This window comes from Triticum aestivum, chromosome 5D, assembly GCF_018294505.1.
Source record: "Triticum aestivum cultivar Chinese Spring chromosome 5D, IWGSC CS RefSeq v2.1, whole genome shotgun sequence".
NCBI lineage: Eukaryota > Viridiplantae > Streptophyta > Magnoliopsida > Poales > Poaceae > Triticum > Triticum aestivum.
In genome coordinates this window covers 371,189,111-371,207,579 of record NC_057808.1, presented here as the reverse complement: position 1 = coordinate 371,207,579, position 18,469 = coordinate 371,189,111, and the positions used below count along the sequence as shown (strand labels likewise).

At 46.1% G+C, this 18,469-nt stretch overlaps 1 protein-coding gene and 2 pseudogenes across 4 annotated transcripts; all 3 read right to left on the bottom strand.

The window, feature by feature from the left end:
- Positions 1–857: 857 nt before the first annotated feature.
- Positions 858–4,355, bottom strand: LOC123124967 (putative F-box only protein 9). Of its 4 annotated transcripts, none has more exons than XM_044545510.1 (6): positions 4,165–4,355; positions 2,251–3,626; positions 2,094–2,153; positions 1,883–1,978; positions 1,731–1,802; positions 858–1,317 (listed from the first exon to the last, which is right to left on the bottom strand). In XM_044545510.1, the coding sequence occupies exons 2-6, from the start codon at positions 3,526–3,528 to the stop codon at positions 1,222–1,224; spliced, it is 1,602 nt and encodes a 533-aa protein (XP_044401445.1). In that variant the 5' UTR covers positions 3,529–3,626; positions 4,165–4,355; the 3' UTR covers positions 858–1,221. The 4 variants fall into 4 exon arrangements, with proteins under 4 accessions (XP_044401445.1, XP_044401447.1, XP_044401448.1 ...); XM_044545512.1 differs by having other exon boundaries at positions 858–1,314; XM_044545513.1 differs by having other exon boundaries at positions 1,883–1,975.
- A 5,496-nt stretch (positions 4,356–9,851) lies between these two features.
- LOC123120636 (putative F-box/kelch-repeat protein At1g62270) lies at positions 9,852–14,852 on the bottom strand (annotated as a pseudogene).
- Positions 13,366–18,038, bottom strand: LOC123121846 (F-box protein At3g07870-like; annotated as a pseudogene).
- Between the last annotated feature and the right edge of the window lie 431 nt (positions 18,039–18,469).

Genomic DNA, 18,469 nt, shown 5'->3' with positions numbered 1-18,469 from the left:
GAACGCCTCTAAATCCAAGATCAGTGAGTGCACAATCATTCAGAGCTTCACGAAAAGCCTCCATCTGGCTCTCGGCGCCGCGAGTGAGGGAGAAGTGCTCAAACTGCCAGATAGCCTCGTTGAAGTCGCCCTTGACACATAAAACAGGCAGCACTCTCCTCTCTGCTCCCTGATTGTGCCTGCGTTTGTATCCCCACAAGGCAAAGGCTGCATGCGTGCATGCCTGCACCACGCCAGCGCCACACCGCACAATTCCTGACCATGCATGCATGCCTGCACTCGATGACACCTGCATCTGCATGCATGGCATCCGCATGCACGTCCGCCTCGTCTCGCCGCAGCGCTTTCTTGAAATGAAGAAACGCCGCAGAGCAGCGGCGTGGCGCCATGCCGTGCCGCGCGCCGCTACTCGCTGCAAAGTTAGGAAAACAGAAGGCCCATCGCGGCGGCAACCTGGGACCTCTGCCATCGATGCAGGAACTGACATGGATAGACTGGTCATGTCATGTCACCAGGCCATTCATCATATAGACAATAGACTTGCGTCATGCGTAGCGGATCAGCGTGGCGGACATCATGGTACGCATCTGTCGGTTTCTGAGCAGATGGAGATGATGATCGAGGAACAACGGCAAGCATTTTGCGAGTGTGTTTTGCACATGGTATCGGTAAATGCCCGTGTTTGCCGAGTAGCATCTATTGCCGAGTTTTCCTCTCGGCTTACTTTGCTTTGCCGAGTGTCCGTGGTTTGGTTCTCGGCGAAGAGCTAGGCACTCGGTGTATGAGGAAATTCTAGTGGTGACGCGGCATCTTCTCAAAGCTCAAATAGGGTAAAAAAAAAAAGAGGAGCACAAATATTTTCCTTTTTGATAAACACCGGTTACAACATACACACATGTTTTTGCACACAACGCCTACTGAAGATCAGTACGCTTCTTTTTTTTGACAGAATGAGTTGCGAAATCATAACCGTAATGCTCCTACTTATGATACTATTGTGCCACAGCAAGTTACGACCTGCTATTTCTCCTTTGGCAAGACTTAAGCACGAGTCTTGGTTTAAATCTGCTTATGAGCTAAAAGAGACCACGGCTTGCTCTCGAGTCTTGGCACCATACAGTCGTTGTCAGGAAGAGGAACTGTAATGGATTAGATACGAGAGCTTCGTAATTTCAGGGCAGTACTAACATGTCTCCATTAACCGGGCACGGCGCTGCAGAATCAGGTTGTCCACGTCGACGAATCGAATCTGGAGCTCGGCTTCCTCTTTCGCTTGGGCCTTGATGGGCCGGCCTCGCTCTCCTCTCCTTTTCTCTGCTGCAAAACAAAGGATGCTGTTCTAAGAGAAAGGATACAGATGCTGATCTACAGCCTTGCAAAATGACATGATTTTACTATTCAAATCATTCTAAAACCAGGGATGCCCCTGCTCTTTTCTGACCTAAACACGTATGGTGCAGAGTATCAACTTTTGTGTGCGTCTTTAATTTTGATGTTTCCAAGATGAATCAGAATATCTACTTCAAACTTCTACCAGTGCTTTGAATAAATGAATTGTATCTAAACTGAACTGCACATGTAGCGAAACTGCAAAAGTGAATACCATCATACTGATATACCCTAGCAGCAAGTCATTACCTTCCTTGTTTAAGGGAAATGGGGCTAGATAAGGAACATGTAACATGAACATGGAGGCTACTAGAGTAATTGTAAGTTAGGTCTTCACAAACCTTTGCGTGGTCTGCCGCTAGGGTCATCTTCTTTTTCTCACCACAGGCCGCGTCCGCTGCCTGCGCTATGACCTAGAAATAACATGTCAGCTTTGTCAAATTCACAACATCAGAGACAATAGCAAAATGATTCTGCTGAAAGAAGAACGTACCGCCCATGGAGCATCCAAACCCTCAAGATGAGATTTCAGCATGTTCGCCACCCGCCTCTGCTCCACCCAATTAAGCCGTCGGAGGGGGCTATCCTGCTGCATTCACATCAGACACTTTTAAAAATCCTCACTCCAAATTCGTAAGGAAATGTTGATCCAATATATTAAAATCTTGGTAGCTTTCAGTTCGACGCGGAAGGATGAAGTTTACCTGATCTGGCGGGGCAGGCAAGTTCAGACTGATGGCTACGCCCATCATACGTGCCAGTTCCTGCCAACAAGGGTTATTACAGTGTGTCACACTCAACATCTTCAACAGTAATGAAATTAACATATATAGGTTAACAAGGGAAGTGAAGCTATTATACATGCATCCTTTGCTGAATCCCATGGCCGGCTCTCCACAGCTCCTCTACCTCAGAGCGTTCGTGTTCCCACGCCTCCCACTTCTTCAATCTCCAACCCTCTTTTCGCCTTGGCGTGCACACGATGCCGGCCTTCTTGTATGCATCCAACCGCACAAGTGACTTCACATACATATAGGATTGCATATGCCCGATCCAGCGGGGGCTGAAATCTAACAGCTTCGCCAACTTGGTTACGTCAATCGTAAATTTCTGGCTAGTCAATTCATGGCAGTATATGCCATCGTTACCACTATGCATGGCAATCTTATCCCCGTAGATGAAATGCGGTCTTAGAATGTAAAGTGCTGATAACTCAATACTATGCTTCAGGATCCAGCTTTGCTTCACCTTGTTGTCAAGTGTCCAAACATGCAGCCTCCCTGCAAGCCCAGAATCTCTTCTGGCTTGAACAGCAGCCACGGACACCTTGGAATCTATCTCCGTGATCCGATATAACGGATTACCAAATGCAGGATCCGCAAAAATAACCTCGGGCAACCGTATTAATTTTTGACGTTCATCTCTGAGATCAAAGGATACAACGGCCCGTCGCCAGCTGCTTTCTTCGTCTTTGGTTAGCCAGTACATTGCTCCATCAGCGTTGACGACCCCAGTTTGTTTCACACAGAACAAGCTCAGAGCTTGTTCAGTTCTGACGTCCCTCCACTTCTCATCGCCCAGTGTGTAAACTTGAATGACACTGAAGGAACCACCAACATGGTGGCGCTCCTCGCCCGGAAGAAAGTGCAAGACCTTGTATTCATTTGTAGCTGGGCTGAAACCAAAGCTGTAGAACGAAGAGTGATCATCCATGGAGTGCTTGTACTTGACGGGTTTGGCGAGGTGCATACTTTCACCGGTGGCGAGGTTGGCTATCTTGATGGTTGATTTATCCGAGTACAAGCAAACAAGACCATTGCACGAAGCACACATGAAATCATCAGGCTCAATCACCGGCACACCCCGTGTCGACGGCAACCAGGCCTCATCAAAGAGGACCGCTTCGCTAGGGAAGGACTTGCCATAAGTCTCGCCTCGTTGGAAAAATAAAAGGGGGCGAGGCTGCGCGTGCCTGAGGTGTGCCATGGTGAACTGCGGATCCCGGATGATGCCATCCCACTGCTTGCAGACAACACGGCACCGCAGCAGATTGCTCACCGGAAGCCTCACAAGTACCAGTTCGATGATATCTTGCGGCAAGCTGGCCACGCGTTTCTTCTTTGTTGGCTGCATTGCCATGGTTCCATCGAAGCCACAGTGAGAGAGCTACCAGATCCTTCTGCTGTCAACAGTTTGACGGACTGGCAAGTGAAACAAATTCGGAGACTGAATAAACTCTGCAGAAAATGCATGAAAGTAAGATCATTCATCGTAATTTTAAAACAACATGGGATCAGAGCAGGAGCTGAAGAAATCGCCATATGCTCTCAACATTATCCCTCTTTATCTGACTAGGAGGTTCATCAAACAATCCATGATCCATAATCTTTGAATCTAATCTAATTATATACAGAAATAAAACACTCCCTCCATCCGAAAAACCTTGTCCCAAGATTGTCCCTCAAATGGATGTATCTGGCACTAACTTGGTGCTAGATACATCCATTCGAGGGACAAGCTTCTCCGGACGGAGGGAGTAAATGGTAGTACTACCTAGTCATGCATCCGTCGCCGCCACTACTTCGTACTCGCCTGAATTTCATACTATAGATCCCGACGGATTGAACGTTTTTCCCTTGCGGGTTGCAACCTAACGATCGATTTGTATTCCCTAGGGGATCAAGCAGGCGCGTGATGCGGAAGAAGCGCCGTAGCAGAAAACGTAGAGGAAGGGAAAACGAGATCGGGAGTTAGGGGAGGGGAGGGGAGACTCACGGGCGGATTCAGACGAACTCCTCCGCCGGCGCCTTGGCCCCCGCAAGATGAGAGAAATAAAAGATGAGATCACGCCGCCGTTTCACCGAGAGGGAGCGCGGTATTTGACCGCCTGTGCGCCGGACACGGCTCACGGAATTCCGTCTCTGGCCCGGTGGTGAAGTGGCCAGGTTCGGAACGGATACGGCTTCAATCCCCAATCCCTTTGTGGCGCCTATAGCGTTGGTCATATTGTTATTTGTCTCTAAAATAAACCGCTTCCCATGGTTTTTTCTGTAGCGGTTTCCTGTGGGTTTTTTCAGGACGTTTTTTTTGGTTTTCTTTTTGTACTTCGTTTAAAATATTTTATCCGTGAACTTTTATTTCAAATTCCCCAAAAAATAATTCCTGGACCTTTTTAAAATTCGTGAACTTTTCTCACATCCATGACCATTTTTTGAATGTGCGGATTTTTTTTCAATCCATGATTTTTTTTTCAAATTCACAAACTTTTCTAAAGATCCATAAACAATTTTCCAGATCCAAATACAGGGAGGTCAAGACAACCAAGGATACTTGCAGTATGAACCATTTATGCCCGTCTTATACACTACACATCCACAAAACCCATGTGACATGGGGTATTTGGAGGAACATGTATTTTAGACGATGTTACAGTTGAATAAACACTATCAGCTTGATATTTTTAAGTGAAGATCACCTTACAAAACACATCAAATAAGGTGCATAAAAAGGGATTAATATCACAGACAATTCATAATTCAGTGACATGTATAGCCCCTTCCGTTGAAGTGGTCTGCGTCGTCTATGCACAGTTCTTGCAAAAAGACTACCGTGGAAGAAGCTTTTTGAAACCAGCAGAAAATCATCACCGTGGCAGCAGAAAATCATCACCGTGGCAGCAGAAAACGCTGTCATGGAAACAGTTTCGAAAACTCTACTGTCGCAATCTATTTTTGCTGCCGTGGCAGAACTTTTCTACCCTAGCATGATTCTTCAACTTTTCTCACCGGAGAACTCCTTTTTCGCATATGACGATTGTATCTCATATAAACATATTAATCTTATGAAGGCTCATACCACATCACATGCAAACCTCCTGCAAAAATAAGTTAGATGCCTCTAATCACTTTTGCTAATTACCATGGATGCTATACTTAAGTGGATCTTTTTTATTTTCCTACGAAACCATAAGCACGCACTTCACGTTGTTGTTTAATAAACATGCAGGGTGCCTTAGAGCATGCATCTCCAGCCGTTGGCCCCCAGTGGGCGCCTAAAATCGCCGCCTGAGGGTGAGCCGGCGTAAAAAATCAGCCTGGGGTGAGTTGGTCCCCAGCCGCCGGCCCCGGGCCGCCCCAGGCGCGTTAAAATATATATATATATATATATATATATATAGCAAATTTCGGCAAAGTTCGGCTAAACACGACTAAATTTCGGCGAACTTGGGCATATATTAGACATGTTCGCGGATTTTCATTACATAGCAAATATATAAACTAATTTAAAAAAGAAACTGGCTGAACGCCGAGTAGTCGCCGTCGTCGCCGCCATCCTCACCGCCGTCGTCATCGTCGGCCTTCTCCTCCTTGACGCGGGCGTCCCTGCTGGACCCTTGCCCGGCCTCGCCATGGCGGACTGGTGGCGGCGGCGGCGCGGCATCGTCGTCGTCGTTGTCGTCGATACGACGACTCCTCCTTCGTCGCGGCCCTGGCGGCGCTGCGCGAAGCGCCGCAGGGCGGCGCACTGGCGCTCCCTCGCCATCTTCAGGGAGTCCTGGCGTGCCCATTCCAGGGCCGCGTCGTCATCAAGCTCCACGTCGCCGTGCTCCGTCTTCACGGCGGGGAGACCCGGCTCCGTCTTCACCGGCGCGAGCCCCAGCTCCGTCTTTGGCTTGACGAAGCGCGGAGGAGGAGCCGACGAGGAGGCGCGCCGGCCGCCCTCGTTGATGACAATGCCGGCGCTGCGAGTGCGCCGGCCAAGCGGCGTCTCCGTCGCGGGCTCGGCCTTGATGCCGAGCAACGCCGGAGAGCCGGAGGAGTGGGAGGAAGAGCGCGAGGAGGAAGAAGAGGAGGAGCCGAACCTCCTTGGCATCCATTGCCCATAGCGTCGGCGGTGCGCCGGGGCGGCCGCCCTCGCCGGGGGGTATGCCAACGGCGGGTTGTTGCCGCCCTCGAGGTGCGTCAGCACGCCCTTGAGCGTACGGCCGAGGACGCCCCACCACAGGTGGCGCCCCTCGCTGTTCTTCAGGCCGCCCACCACCGGCGCGCCGTTCGTCGACGCCAGCCTCTGCTGCTGACGGTGCTGGAAGTACGCCGGCCAAGCCGCGTGGTTGCCGGCGGTGTACTGGGGGAGGGCGAGCTGGGCGTCGGTGAGGGAGGCACGCACGATCTCTACCTCGTCGGCGAAGTAGGAGAGGCGCGCCACGGCGTCGGGCAATGGGGGAATGGGCACTCCCCCGTTGCTGAGCCTCCACCCCGTCGGCCCGGCGCACATGTCCGGCGGCGTCGGGATGTTCGCCTGGAACAGGAGCCACGACTCCTGTTCGCGGAGCGTGCGGCGGCCGAAGCCGTTGGCCGCCGCCTCGTCTCCGGGGAAACGCTCGGCCATCGGGAGAGGGGAAGGGAGAGGGAGGGCTCGGCGGCGGCTCACGGGAGAGGGAGAGGGAGGGCTCGACGGCAGCGCTCGGGAGAGGTAGAGCTCGGCGGCTAGGGCGGGGCTGGTGTGGCCAGAGGCGAGCGAGGCCACCGGCTTATATAGCCGCGCCGCGCCCGTGTGTACGCGTGCGAGGGAGGGGAGGCGTCGGCGCGCCGCCCCGTGACGCGCCGCCCGTGAGGAATCAATGGCAAGGCTGCAGCCTTGCCATTGATTCCCCGCGGGAAACCGAGGCGTTGGGGGAAGACGAGGCGCGGTGTCGCTGACGCGGCTGGCCCGCGGCTCTTTCGCGCCAAAACCGCTCGCCCCGGCGCCCCCGGGCGCCCCCAGCGCGCCGGGTTCAGCCTGGGTCCGCCGACGCTGATTTCGGCCCAGGCCGGCGAAAATCGGGCTCCTGGGGCGCGACTGGGCCTTTTTTCGGCGCCGGCACGAAAAAATCGCCTGGGGAGGCCTTTCTGGGAGCGCGGCTGAAGATGCTCTTAGGATATACCGAAGACTAAACTTCATCATTACACGCGACCCCGTGTAGATCAAATCTACAAGCCCTCTTCATCGTAAGATTTAGCATTCTCAACTTTGGTTGAACCGGAAGAATCTGAAGCATAACTTCGGTTAGCGAACAACATACTCATGAGAAGCATAAAAGTACCTCATAAATTCAGACCGTTGTAACAAAGTTCTTCCATGCCATCGAGATCAAAACTACGCTAAATAAGGGTTACAACATGAACGTGCGGTAATTAGAGCTCCCTAACCACTCCGCACGCAATGCCGCATATCACCATATGCTCTAATTGTACCTGCATCTACTCATAGATATGCTCATGATACCATTGTAGGGGAACATGCTATACGCAACAACAAAAAATTATGCTACACGATCACACCCAGGAACAATATCAAGAGGGCAGTAATGATCAAACTCACAAGTAGAGTAGCGGAAGTGGTTAAGAAGTTGGTGAAGCATGATGATTCCCACAACTAGGTTATACCGCCCAGCGCAAAAATATTCTCTGAAACGAGAGCCGAAGTAGACGATCCTACCGAGGTATACATGCGTTCCAAAGAAGTAATCCAACAAAGATCCAACGTCCAAGAATATGAACACCAAAAAAACTAGAAAGAGAGAAAGCCTAGCGGCGCTTCTCGTCTAATTTGGAGTTTATCTAATTGGGATCCTAAACCTTTAGACCAATAAAGCGTGGAGCTATGTGGAGAGGACCTCCAAGATTTGATGTGCTTTGGAGGAGATGGATGCGCGCGCGCGCACACAGAGAACAAGGAAAGGTGCAAGAGGCCAAACCGAATTGGGGAGGAATCCTCCACCAATCCGGTCACCACAAGGAGGTGGAGGAGAATTAGGATTCCTCCTCCCCGATTCGCCCCCCTGAGCGAAAACTCAAATTCCAGCAGCAATCTACATCTAGAGGGCTTAGATTTGTCTCCCGCACACAAATCCACACACCCGTCGTTTTGGATTAGAAGCGGATTTTTTTAGAGGCGCAGCACGCAGAGTCATGGCGATGGGGAGGGGGCCGCAGCAGATCATAGTCGATTGGATTTTGGGTGGTAGGCAATAATTCCTATCGCCTTCCTATCCGATCCCAGGGATGTAGGCAATAACATGCAGTGTTTGTAGGCAAATAGAAGATGTAAAACAACTCCGATAGCTAGGCAATAACTGTGGATTTTCAGGCCTCTTTTCTAGAGGAGGCAACAATGTGTTTCAGTACTTGCCTACATTTTATATCAACTGACGGAAAACACACAAAGCACCTGCCATCTTTTATAGGCAATACAATATGTTTTTGCAGGCAATGCGATGTGTTCTTTTAGTCTTGATCTCTTACTGCCAGTGGGAGTTATGAAGTTAATCTCTCTAGTATTTTTTGTGCCAGCACAAGTTCTTTTTCTGCAAACCCCTGCTGCTGTTGTTAGTGTCGTTAAATTTCAGTTAAGTTCAGTCAAAAGATTGGTTTATCGTTTCTGCTGTTGAACATTTTTCTGAATAATTGTTAGGCCACATAGTAAGGTCCAGCCAATAGTAAGCAAAAAGATTTATAAGACGCACCACCAGGGAGAGTTTTTTTTGTGTGTGTGTGTGTGTGGTAGTTCCATTAATAGTTTACTGTGAGCAACTTCTCTTTTTAATTGCAGCAGCTTGATGTGCCTACAATTTTTACATTGGACAATACAGGGGAACTACTACTATATATTATATGAGCAATTCATGTCCTCTTTTTGTAACAAAGCCCTGGAAATGTAGGCACATTTAACTTACAATGGCACAGAGAACTTTGCTGTAGGCAAAATTCTACCCAAATGCTGAGCGGTGCGCGTGGGCGTTATCAAACGCACTCAAGCAGCCGCACAGGAACCATCCATCTGCTGTAAGATCATGACACGTGGAGAGGTGGACGTCAAGCGGACAAGCATGAGATGGTGGTTTTTTGTCGCTTCCCCTTGAAATTTGGGGAGACGCGCCCAATTTTTTTTAATTACTATAATTTGTGTATAGACCAAAGGGTTCGATCAGCATGTGGCATATTGTTTAATTGGTTTTGGGAAGGCAAGCATATAAGTTCCTCGGCAAAACAAATTTTGTTGTGTAGATATTGCTGTACTAGAGATCCATTCCTATATTTTACTGATATGCATGCTTCAATAGTAGTACTTATGTTACGATGAGGAGTAACGTAAGATGAAGTGAAACATGGTGGACATGGCTTCGTCACCGAGCTAGCGGAGAAATGTCACGGGAGATGTTGAGGCCGGCGGCAAAAGAAATGGCCAAATGGGGTTCCTCGGCGCTAGCGAGGAGGCTGGTCGGTTCCCGTGGAGCAATGCAATGTTGCAACAACAACATCTTGGGTTTCATTTTCAGGTGGAGAAGAACTGATGAACGACATGTGCGTGATTCATTCGTTCATTTTTTATCCTTCCTTGTTTCACTCAACTCAGATTCATTAACTTTTGCACTTACCCATGGAATGAGGACTGAGGAATATCATATATCCATAAACCTCAGATATTTAGTGACATTAATTGGAATGAGGAATATCATATATCCATAAAGCTCATATTCCTTTTTTGGGAAACCTCATATTCTTTTAGTGGAACATGGTAATGATGAACCAGCAAGATTTTAAAAATGCCCGTGGCAACGCACTGGCATTCTACTAGTTAAGTATAATTTCTCATACTTCTCTGTTAATATGGTGGTGACCGCCGGCGCTGCCGAATCAGGTTGTCCACGTCGACGAATCAAATCTGGAGCTGGGCTTCCTCTTCCGCTTGGGCCTTGATGGGCCAGCCTCACTCTCCTCTTCATTTCTCTGCTGCCAAACAAAGGATACTGTTCTAAGAAAAAGCATACAAATCTTTTTAAAAAAAAATAGGTATGCAAATGCTGATCTACAATCTTGTAAAATGGCATGATTTATAGTATTCAAATAGTTTTAAAACCAGGAAGGTTCCTGCTCTTTGCTGAAGTAAATTAACACATTTGGTGCAGGGCTTCAACTTTATGTGTGTCTAATTTCGATGTTTCCAAGATGAATCAAAATATCTACTTCAAACTTTTAGCAGACTGCAGACCAGTGCTATGAATCTGTTAATTAAATTTAAACTGAAAAGCACATGTTACAAAAGTGAGTCCCATCATACTGATATACCCGAACAGCAAGTCATTAACTTACTTATTTAAGGGAAATGATGCTAGACTAGAAGGAAACAAGTAACAACAACAGGGAGGCTACTAGAGTAACTGGAAGCTAGTAGAGCCATCACAAACCTTTGCCTGGTCTGCCGCTGGGGTCATCTTCTTGCTCTCACTACTGAAGGCGTCAGCTGCCTGGACTAAGACCTATAAATAATATGTCAATTTCACAACATCAGACAAACAGCAAACGATTCTGCTCAAAGAAGACCTCCACACCATACCTTCCATGGAGCATCCAAACTATCAACATGAGACTCCAGCATGTCCGTCACCCGCCTCTGCTCCACCCAATTAAGCCGTCGGTGGGGACTATTCTGCTACACTCACATCAGGCAGTTCTAATTAAGAATCCTCACTCCAAAATTAACTGAAAAATGTTGATTCAATGTGTAAAAATCTTGATAACTTTCAATTCGATGCGGAAGGATAAGTTTACCTGATCTGGTGGGGCAGGCAAGTTCAGACTGATGGCTGCGCCGATCACATGTGCCATTTCCTGCCAACAAGGGTTATTACAGTGTGTCACACTCAAATCTTCAGCAGTAATGAAACATATACTACTGTACTATATAGGTTAATAATGGAAGTGCAGCTATCATACATGCATCCTTTGCTGAATCCGATGGCCTGATCTCCACAGCTCCTCTATCTTAGAACGGTCATGTTCCCACGCCTCCCACTTCTTCAATTTCCAACCCTCTTTTCGCTTTCGCGTGCGCACCATACCGGCCTTCTTGTATGCATCCAACCGAACAAGTGACTTCACACACATATAGGATTGCGTATTCTCGTAGCTGCGGGGGCTGAAATCTAACAGCTTAACCAACTTGGTTGCGTCAATCGTAAATCACTGGCTTGTTAATTCATGGCAATATATGCCACCATTACGACTGTGCATGATAATCTTATCCCCGTAGATGAAATGCGGTCCAAGAACGCTAAGTGCTGGTAACTCAATACTATACTTCTGGGTCCAGCTTTTCTCTACCTTGTTGTCAAGTGTCCAGATATGCAGCTTCCTTGCGAGCAAGGAATCTCTTCTGGCTTGAACAGCAGCCACAGACACCTTGGAATCTATCTCCGTGATCCAGTAACAGAACGGATTAGCAAATGCAGGATCCGCAAAATCAACTTCGGGCAACCGTATTAATTCTAGACATTCATCTCTGAGATCAAAGGATATAACGGCCCGTCGCCAGTTGCTTTCTTCGTCATGGGTTAGCCAGTACATTGCTCCGTCAACATTGACAACTCCACTTTGTTTCACACAGTACAGGCTTACAACCTCTAGAGTTCTGATGTCCCTCCACTTGTCATCGCCTAGCGTGTAAACTTGAATGACACTGAAGGAAGCACCAGCAGGGTGGAGCTTCTGGCCCGGAAGAAAGTGCACGATCTTGTATTCATTTGTAGCTGGGCTGAAACCAAAGCTGTAGAACGAAGATTGATCTTGCGGAGCGTACTTGACGGGTTTGGCTAGGTGCATACTTTCACCGGTAGCGAGGTTGGCTATCTTGATGGTTGAGTTACTTGAGTACAAGCAAACAAGGCCATTGCACGAAGCGCACAAGAAATCATCAGGATCAATCACGGGCACATCCCGTGTCGATGGCGACCAGGCCTCATCAAAGAGGACTGCTTCGCTAGGGAAGGACTTGCCTGAAGCCCGGCCTCGTTGAAAAAATAAAAGGGGGCGATGCCGCGCACGCCTGAGGTGTGCCATGGTGAACTGCGGATCCCGGATGATGCCATCCCACTGCTTGCAGACAACACGGCACCTCAGTAGATTGCTCACCGGAAGCCTCACAAGTATCAGTTCGATGATATCTTGCGGCAACCACGTGAGGCGTTTCTTCTTTGTTGGCTTCATCGCCATGGCTTCCGTCGAAGCCACAGCAAGAGATCTACGAGATCCTTGGGCAATCAACAATTTCACGGACTGGCAAGCCAAACGAACTCAGAGACTGAATAAACTCTGCAGAAAATACATGAAAGAAAGATCATTCATCGTAACTTTCAAACATTTTGGGATCAAAAAAGGAGCTGAAGAAATCGCTATGCCCTCAACATTATCCCTCTTTATATGACTACTCAAGAGGTCATCAAACAATCCATGATCCATAATCTTTGAATCTAATATAATTATATACACAAATAAAAGACATGGGTACTGCTACCTAGTCATAGGGCGCCGCCAATATTTCGTGCTGGACTGAATTTCATACTAGTACATACTAGGTTCCGACGGATTGGAGTTTTTCCTTGCAGGTTGCAACCCTAACGATAGAACTTGTATTCCCTACGGGCTCAAGGCGCGTGATGCAGAAGAGGCGCGATTACAGAAAGCGTAGAGGAAGCGAAAACGAGATCCGGAGTTAGGGTAGGGTATAGGGGAGACTCACGGGCGAATTCAGATGAACTCCTCCGCGCGCCGGCGCCTTGGCCCCCCGCAAGATGAGAGAAATAAAAGATGAGATCACGCCGCCGTTTCATCGAGAGAGAGTGCGGTATTTTAACCGCCTGTGGGCCGGACGCGGCTCACGATCGAAATTCCGTCTCTGGCCCGGTGGCCTAGTGGGGGCCAAGGCGCCTTCAACCTTCAACCGTGGGACCTTTTTTCTTCTTCATTCAAAAAGAATCCGAAGGCCGAGGGGCAAAGTCTCCTGGGGCCTGAAACCTTCGGGTAGATTTTGCGATAAAAGAAAAAATCAAATGTCCTTGGGGAGCATCCTCATTCACCCATTTGTACCGGCCTTGAGCAGTCAGTTCAGACTTGAGAGGCAATATGAAAGGTTTTGCTTTCATCCATAGACAGAAGATTATAGTGCAACTACAAGTTTCGCACTTGCAAGTATTCGGTAAATCTTCAATACATACTCGGTGGCAGGAGTTAGTTTGATCTTCAGATCAAATGTCTTGCTGCCCCGCAGATTCTTCAACATCTCAAATTGACCAATATGTTTAAGTGCCATAAATATCATGAATTCAAATGGACAAAAAACATGACAGCGCATAGGTGGTACTGCAGAGATCACTGTTTTACAGGTGAAACAGCTAAATGTTCCATCGGGGTACAAACGAACAAGAGTTCCCGAGAGCTGAGAAGAATGTGACGATAAGCTCTCAAGTATCAAATCTTCACATCATCACCCTCACTGCGATTCTGAGAAGAAATGCCAGCATCGGAACTCGACGCACCAATCTGAAACATGAGTAGGGTTCAAATACAAGACAATACTTTCATCACAAGTCAGGGGAAGTGTGGAATTCACATTTGAGGAGAGCATAGCATCATTGTTTTCTTTTCCTCGAAATCAAAGGTGCATAGACTGTTTTACAATGCCGTTAAATTTCAAAATCAAAGCTCAAAACAGAAAATGGGAAATGGAAATTTTGACATTTACCAACCAATCCATGCTTCATATTCTAAATGTTCCTTAACTCTTCCTGTGCTAATATGTCTGCTATATAAGGGTGTAGGATGTACTAGAACAATTTAAGTACCTCTCCACTACGTTACTTGACAGCAACCGAGTAACTTTTCATTCTAAGCACAGCTATGCCCAATTTATCATTATTCACTTAGTGTGCCAGCAAATGTGCAAAATGGAACAGCAGAGAATACCATGCGATTCAAAGATGCTAAAATTAATAGCTTGATAGGACCTATATTTATGCAAATCTGAAAATACAAGTTAAGGAAGGAATCGACACGCAAAGTATTTTGCAATCAAACCCAGTTCATAAATTTAGGGCGCCTATGTTAACCTTGACAAAAAATATTTCTTATTGATGTAAAATATGTTGACTGTGGGCTACCTACGTAACAGCGTAATGAACACAGTAACTAGACAACTTGCACAGTAAGAAAAAGGAACTAAAGTACACAAGTATGCATACATTAAAATATGGGATGGAAAATTATTGTATTAGAGGGGAAGTCATTCACTTGTATGAAAGGAGATAATACAAGTACTTCGCTTATATTTCAAAAGAAGCTAATTTGTCTATTTATTGCGGAAGATATTAAAACAGATATAGGAGACAAGAACTAGTGAGCTATAGCAGAAAGGGAAAACATGAATAAATTAGAGCAAATGTAAACCTTTACCTGATTTAATACAGCATTAACCATCATGCTAAAGATACTATGCCTTGCCTCCCTCGTAGCCTGTACACAAGTTAACTTTATTAGTCCGCAAAAAAATATAACTTTATTAATTTGACATGTCTTAAGGAACAGTTGCATATGATCTGGCTTGTAAACTTGAAACACTATTACCTTCGCGATATTATTCCAATTCTCCATACAACCGAATAAATTTTCCCTATCCTGCTTCCGTGCCACACAATTAAGCTGCCGGAGGGGCCTTGGCTACTGGAGTCTCATGCAAGAAATGTGTTGAAACAACAATAAGGGTACACTTAAACAACATTAAATATTCTACTTTTCAGATGATTGTCGACCATTCAAACTTAATATGAAAATAAAAGGTATGCTGACTTCCATTTAGATAAAGAAGTACCTGATCTGGAATGTTCGGAAATATTTGATTGATTTTCATGCCTATTTCCAGTTGAATCGTGTCATTCAATATACGCGGCAGCACACCATTGATCATTGTGCGATAGCATTGTGCATGTGCCTATCAAATAGCAATGCAGAAATTATAAATATTTCCAACAAATTCTCATTAAGCTAAATTTGAATTCAGCCTACATACAGCTCCCTCATGCTCGTCTCGATGAGTATCGGTCCATATTCTTTCATTCTCAGAGGGCTTGTGCTCCCACGCCTCCCACTTCTTCAATTCCCACACTCCCCGCTGTTTTGGCCTACGAACAATGCCAGCCTTCTTGTATACATCTAAGCGTATAAGTGACTTCATACAGATGTAGGATTGCATGTTGTCAGGCTTGTGGGGCCTGAAATCTAACAGCTTTGCCATCTTACACAATTTAGTATTGGAGTTGTCCCCAAGCAACTCAAAGGAATATAGGTTACGGTCACGACGTTGCAATATGATCTTATCCCTATGAACCAAATTTGGACCCGGAATGTAATCAGGTGAGTACTGAATATTGTACTTCTGGCTCACCTTTGCTCCGTTTTGTTCTCAAGTGTCCAAATTTGCAGCTTACCAACAAAGCCTTCTGGGCTGAAAGGAACAGGTTTGAGCCGTTGCTATACATATCTTCCCATCAATCTCTCTAACCCAGTACCGACGAGGCCCATCACCTGCAGAGTCTTCAAGCACAGTTGCTGGCAGTTGTATCCGTGCAAAATTTTCTTCACTGAGATCAAAGGTCATAACTGCATGCTGCCAGGTAGCTACCATGTCTTCAGTTAGCCAGTACATTGTTCCACCAATATTAACTGCTCCAGAGTTTTTTACACAGTTTAAACTTAGGGCTTCTGGAGTTTTAATATCTCTCCATTTGTCATCACCAAGTGTGTAAACTTGAACGACTCTGAATCTGCTATTATTATGGAGAGGGTGGCCCTCGACAGAATCACCAAGGAAGTGTATAATCTTGTATTCTTTTGTCACTGGGTGAAATCCAAAGTTATACAAGAAGTAATCACCCCTTAAATTCTTTACAGGTTTATCAAGATGCAGACATTCACCCGTTGCAAGGTTTGCTATCTTGAGTGTTGATGACTTTGTGTATAAGCAAAGAAGCCCGTTGCATGAACCACAAAGGGAATCACCAGGGCCAACCACTGGCACTGCACATGCCGACTGTGACCAGGTCTCATCAATCAGGATAGCATCAGCAGGATAGAGCTTTCCTGAGATCGACTCTTGTGGGAAGAATAGGAAAGCACATTGGGGCGCATCCTGGAGGTGAGAGGTGACAAACTGGGGATCTCGGATGATTTTGTGCCATTCCTTGCAGACACCAGTGCACCTCAACAAAGTGCTCACTGGAAGCTTCAAAAATATCCGCTCAATGAGTTCTCCTGGGAGACCGTTTATAATGCGTTCCTCATCTTTTTGCTTCTTTGGTTTGGTTTCCTCAGCCATAGTAAGCAATCTAGTCTCTTGAGGAAACCTAGATACCAAATTCTTCTGCAGACACATTTGAAAACAATAGGGCAAACTGAATAGAGATTATGATTGAAGTAATTTACAGGAAAATAACATGAAGTTTAGGTGAAGTTTAACAGATGTTTGAGTTTATCTTCTTAGAATTGGTAAAGAAGGAAATATGCGGCAGGCCTTACAAATATGGAGCCCTGTATGGCTATTGATTAATGACCACAAACAAATCAATATATGTATGATGCCTACAAAGTTGAAAAATCAAGCTAGCTTATTACTAAAAGCATGGTGAAATACATATCAATATGCATATATGAAACACAAAGCGAGTATGACACTGCTAAAACTCGCCATACAATTTTAGCCAAACGCCGCAAATGACTCTCCTCAACAATTATGTGCATCAACGCAACAACCAGACAACTTAGAAATAGTTTGCATTGCGACACTGGACAAAACAAGCAGATAACGCATTCTTTGGCATTAGAAAAGACGTATGAACTCCGGAATCAAGCAGCGAAACTGCATCAGCGACAAATAGGACCGGTCATAGACAGCAATTTCTGCACCTTTTGTAAGTTTCAGTAGCTACAGTAGTATGCAAATGTCTAAACAGCTCTCTGCTATATTCCGGCAGCGTGGAACAGAAAATAAGGGTGTGTCTGGTTGTTCACATTACTCCAGCCTGCAACGTATCTGGGATCCTGGCTGAGTTGATGGAAAGATAAGCTCAGATGTGTGTTTGGTGGCCTATATGCTTTGGGGCAGGCTGAGCAGAGATGTTGTTTGGTTGTTTCTTTCTACTAAGGGTGTATGAGAGATGATGTATTTAACAGATGTTGTTTGGTAGGTTGCACCTAGTTGAAAAACTTCTGATCAGTATGAGATGCGAACCACCAACCAAGGTGCAAAGTGATATATACATAACACATCATGGCATCAAATTTAAATTATCATCAGTCCTCATGAGCAAACTAGTACAAGGCCAAATCCAAATGTGCTTATCAATTCCCGTATTTTCTTTTACAAGAATTCATATCCACCAATTCTGTGCCACTAGAAATACATTACCAACAAAAATATAATCACCATTTATTATATAGAACAACCATAACAAATCTGAGTGAGAGAAGCTAGCTAGATTTTTTTGGAGAGGAGGCCGGCTACCACCTCCCAACGGCGGCGGCGGAGAAGTAGAAGAGGGCTGGTGAGGTCCCCTCCGGCTGCTGGATCTCAATGGCGGCAAAGGAGCAGAAGGAGCCGCCGGCGGCAGCGGCCCTCCTTCAGGGCGACGGAGGCGAATCTGGGGACCGGTCGAAGGAGGAGGAGAAGGCGGCGGCGGCGAATCTTAGGCCGGACGGAGGGGATGGGAGGACCGGCGGTGGCAGCGGAGGCGGGCGTGGTGCGGGCGAGAGCAAATGTGGGGAACACAGGTTGGTTTGTTTTCTTTGTTTCTTTCGCTCTTTGTTTTTCGTTCATTTTTAATTTTATTTTGTTTATATTTGACATATTTTAAATATATTTGTATTAGTTTAATTTGGAATTTGCATAATTTCTAAAAAAATCATTGCGCATTAAAAATGTTCAATCTACAAAAGCGTTTCATGATTTTGGAAAAAAAGTACCATTAAAAAAGAAGTTTGTAACATTTAGAAAAATGTAAGTAACACATAAAAAAATGTTTCACGTGTTTTTAAAATTGTTCAAATCATTATGGAAAATGTTAAATGTGTATTCAAAAAAGTTCAACGTGCATTTGACAAATGTTCAACATTTATTCATAAAAATGTCCATCATGTATTTGGAAAATGTTCAACGTCCATCTGAAAAATGTTCATTGTGCATTTGACAAATGTTCGACATGTATTTGAATAAAATA